The sequence below is a fragment of the Salvia miltiorrhiza genome, chromosome 6, assembly GCF_028751815.1.
Source record: "Salvia miltiorrhiza cultivar Shanhuang (shh) chromosome 6, IMPLAD_Smil_shh, whole genome shotgun sequence".
Taxonomy (NCBI): Eukaryota; Viridiplantae; Streptophyta; class Magnoliopsida; order Lamiales; family Lamiaceae; genus Salvia; species Salvia miltiorrhiza.
This window is the reverse complement of record NC_080392.1, coordinates 16,962,447-16,966,440: the sequence shown is the minus strand read 5'-3', so window position 1 is coordinate 16,966,440 and position 3,994 is coordinate 16,962,447. Positions and strand designations below refer to the sequence as shown.

The 3,994-nt window shown below is 37.4% G+C and overlaps 1 protein-coding gene across 3 annotated transcripts; it reads left to right on the top strand.

Annotated features, from left to right (window-relative positions):
• Window positions 1-463: 463 nt before the first annotated feature.
• LOC130990231 (uncharacterized) lies at window positions 464-3,758 on the top strand. Of its 3 annotated transcripts, none has more exons than XM_057914462.1 (5): window positions 578-773; window positions 924-1,026; window positions 2,091-2,706; window positions 2,857-3,133; window positions 3,469-3,758. In XM_057914462.1, exons 2-5 carry the CDS (start codon window positions 972-974, stop codon window positions 3,520-3,522), a joined length of 1,002 nt encoding a protein of 333 aa, XP_057770445.1. In that variant the 5' UTR covers window positions 578-773; window positions 924-971; the 3' UTR covers window positions 3,523-3,758. The 3 variants fall into 3 exon arrangements, with proteins under 3 accessions (XP_057770443.1, XP_057770445.1, XP_057770444.1); XM_057914461.1 differs by having other exon boundaries at window positions 581-773; window positions 856-1,026; XM_057914460.1 differs by having other exon boundaries at window positions 464-1,026.
• The last annotated feature ends 236 nt before the right edge of the window (window positions 3,759-3,994 follow it).

Here is a 3,994-nt window from a genome sequence, read left to right as displayed (position 1 = left end):
CATGTCATAATATGCTTAGGTGTCAATTTCCGGCTGCCACGACATCAATTCCGGCTGCCACCGTGTCGTTTTCGGCGCCGGGATGAGAAAAAATCTATCATCGGACAAAAACGAGACAAAAACGAAAGGTTATGTATTTAAAAGCAGATTTTTCAAATTAGGAGTAAAAACCAATTCCGTGGAAACGTTATGGATTTACAGGCAATTAACCCTTTTAATTTTTATTATTTTTAAACTATAAAAACTACAAAAAAATAATAAAAAATAAAAAAAATGTTAAAAAATTACAAAAAAAACTACCATATGGAGGAAATAGTAATATTAACTAAATTTTTTCTAGAGAACCAATAGTTTAAAATAAATAAATTTTTAAAATTTTTAACGAAAGAAATTTTATCCAAATAGTAGTATTCTAGTATAGTCTCTATTTCATACTATAACTCTATAGTCTCTATTTCATATAACGCGCTATGAAGCTCTGACCAACTTAGGAATTCGCATGGTTGCATACAGCCCAAAACTTTTGTACCAATTCTTGATTTGTATATAACCTAAATAAGCAATTATTACTCAATACAAAAACCAAACCCCAAAACACGCAGCTGCAAAAATTCCATATAAATCCGCCCCATTATTCTCCTCTTCCACTCTCTTCGATTGGTGGGAGGGAAATTACCCAAAGGGAAAATTCGAGAAAAGGGTTTCCCTTTTCTCAATTTTTTCTTCCTCCTCTCTTTCTCTCTCTCCCCTCGCTGCGCGCCGGAGGAGTCATCGTATGTACTTTAATTAGTCATTTTTGGTGTATAGATACGAATAATATACGTATCTAGGTAGTTTTGAACAATTTTTGTGTAGATTTTTGGGATATGGATTTGACTTCGCAATCGGCGGCTGAATCTGACGGCAACGGCGTCGTGTTGCAGCGGAAGGCTGTTGATGAGCACCAGCAGCCGCCGCCGCCCTACGTTTCGATGGTGGATCCGTTCCTCGTGGAGGCTCTTCAGAACCCTCGTCATCGTCTAACTAGTTAGCGCTTGGCTCCCTTTTCTTCGTGTTCAATTGAATCAATTCTTCTTGATTTTGTTTTATTTATGCATTTATTGGTTGTGGTTAGAGATATTTGCTTGTTTGTGCATGTAATTGCGATTGAGAAAAATATTTGACTAAGATCTAATTGGGATATGTGTTATGTATATGAGGTAACTTTTGTTGGCGTATGTGTATGTGTATCGGAGAATTTAGGTGCTGAATCGATGTAGATCTGGGTTTAGAAATCTGGGTTTTGGGGTAATTGAGCTTGTTGGTCCTCGACAATAGAAAATCGCCTTACCACCCAATTTTTATTCTGGAATTCAGAGGGAGAAGATCTTTCTAGGATCTCCATAGATGCAAACTTTGAACTAAATGGTTGAAATGCTGGTATGCGTTCTTAGAAGTCTTTCCAGTAATTCTGTAGCAGAAGAGATACTATACGCTTAATTTCGCTAGATTGTTATGAAGATTAGTGTGCAGTATCTACTTAATAGATGCTATATAGTTTAGCTGATGGAATTCGTGATGGAGGTAATCTGGGGGGCCAGGCCCGTTGGAGCTGGTCTTGATATTTAGCTGAAGAATGGAAAGCTCAATAATTAGATGATGCCAAATTAGTGAAAAGGGAGCATGTGATGACCACTGTATGTTTGCTTAATTTAAATTGCATGTAGCATTTACCTTTTCTATTGTATATGCTGCTTCATGGACAGATAATCACCTGCTTCTATACTGCTGATGTTTCTGTTTAGTTTATGTGACTCTTAAGCTAATGGTAGATATATACTTGAAGATCCTTTTCTTTTGTAGTTGTGTAAGGCTATAAGCTATTGCTTCATTTGTTTCTATGACTGACTCTTATGGTATTGATCTCGTGGCAATGTTCCTTTATGTTTTCAGCTGATTATCGTCACGTTTTGATTTTTTGTTGTTATGTTACTTATCTAGATGGATTGAGTAATAGCTGATATAATATTCAAGTATTATTATGATACTTAGTTTGTTACTTTTGATCGATGCCAGTATATGATGATAATTTTGTGAACTTGAATTTTCAGTTCTACGAATGGAGCTTGATATACAGAAGTTCCTGCATAATTCAGACATACAGCAGTTTGAGTTTCCGCACTTCCCAACTTCATACCTTCGTCTTGCTGCTCACCGCGTTGCCCAACACTATGGTTTGCAGACTATGGTTCTGGATAATTCTGTGGATGGCCAAGGAATCCGGATTCTGGTTATAAAGAAAGCAGAGAGTAAGTTTCCTGTTGTTTGCTTATCAGATGTACCAGCTAAAAAGTCAGAAAACGACAAACTTGATCAACTCAAGATTGTCATAAGGCCGAGACCTAAAGGTTCCTCAAATAACTCCAATGAACTGGGGCTTAGACGCAGTCCAGTGAGATCTGTGGAAGAGAGGAAGGAGGAGTATGACAGAGCGAGGGCTCGTATTTTTAGTAGTCCAAGTAGTTCCGAATCAGAAGATACATCCTTTCAGGTTTGTTCTGATGGGAGGAATCTGATGGTAAATGAGAACGAAGTTTCTAGAAACCTCGCTATTGATGTGGATAAAAACTCCTACTTCAGGGAAGTAGGTAATTCTTCTAGAGTAGCCATTCTTAGGGACAGGGAAAAAGACCGAAGTGACCCTGATTATGATCGCAGTTATGACAGGTACTTTGTTTATTGGTAGTTATTTAGTAGAAATTTTTTTTGGTTCGTTTTCTTTCTAGAAGTTTCTTGTTTAATGATCCTTTTTTTCCTTAGGCTTTTTCGTGCAATGCAAGCCTTGACTGTCACATTTTAATTTTTTCTGAATGACAGATACATTAGGAGCCTTCCGAACAACCAGAGTTTCAACGTAGCACCTTTCAATGTGCAGAAATTTCAGCCTCCATTTGTCCATTACGATTCTGTTTTCCCTCATCACGGTCAGATGCCAGCACCTCAAGGCTCTCTTAACTATGGCAATCATGTGATGGGCCCTTACTGTGCCATGGGGTTGAATCCTGCTTCTAGCGATGCCTTGTACGTGCAATGGCCAACTCAGTCCATGATGTATGCACAGTCGTATGATCAACTAAGACATGGCTTTTTTCAGGTAGGCTTCCGCTCCTCTTGTCTATCATTTCCTTAAACACGTAGAAATAATGTAGGAAGAACATATTAAAAAAAAAAACATATTTTCATTCATACTTCCTTCATTACGCACTTATCCACTCTTTTAACTGATTTAAAAGAAGCCCCTGCATCCAATACTAATGGAAACTTTTTCGGTCATGAGGGTTGCTATGTGGGAAGAAAAGGGACCTTGATATAAATTGAGTGTACATTTTGATGTTACTAATAGTCATTTTGGTGGGTTAATGATGTATGTGCTGATCTTCTGATTTTAATTTTTGCAACTTATATGACTTAACACTTTGTATGTACCAGGCTCCCTTCTGTCAGCAACCTCTGAGTTTTGATTACTCACAGAATCACCGATGACAGATGGAATTTAGCTGGGGGAATGTTTGTGTTACCATAGGGAGAGACCTCGTTTAGGTTATAGCGTTGAACGACAATCGAACTTTGTCTTGTGATTTAGTTTCCCTTTGTTGATTCTTCTCCATTTGTTGTAAGGTTGTAGCAGATAAAACTTCAGTATGTACCAATTTTAATTTGCTTCTTGGGAGACCAAACCTCTATTCCTATTTGCAGATATTTCTGATTTGGATTTGTTACGACAGGTTTCACAATCTTTGTGCACAGTTGTAACCATTACCTCTCTTCCCGTCTCATAATATTGTACCATAAAGCCCACGGTTTAGTTGGGATGAGCATAGCATGTTCCACAAAAAATATCTTCTTTTTTAATGAGGTTCATTTGCAATGCACCTCAATCCGCATGAATATTACAACGGATTAAGATTAAATTGGTTCGAAATTAGTACTTGAAATTGAATTGATCTAAAATTAT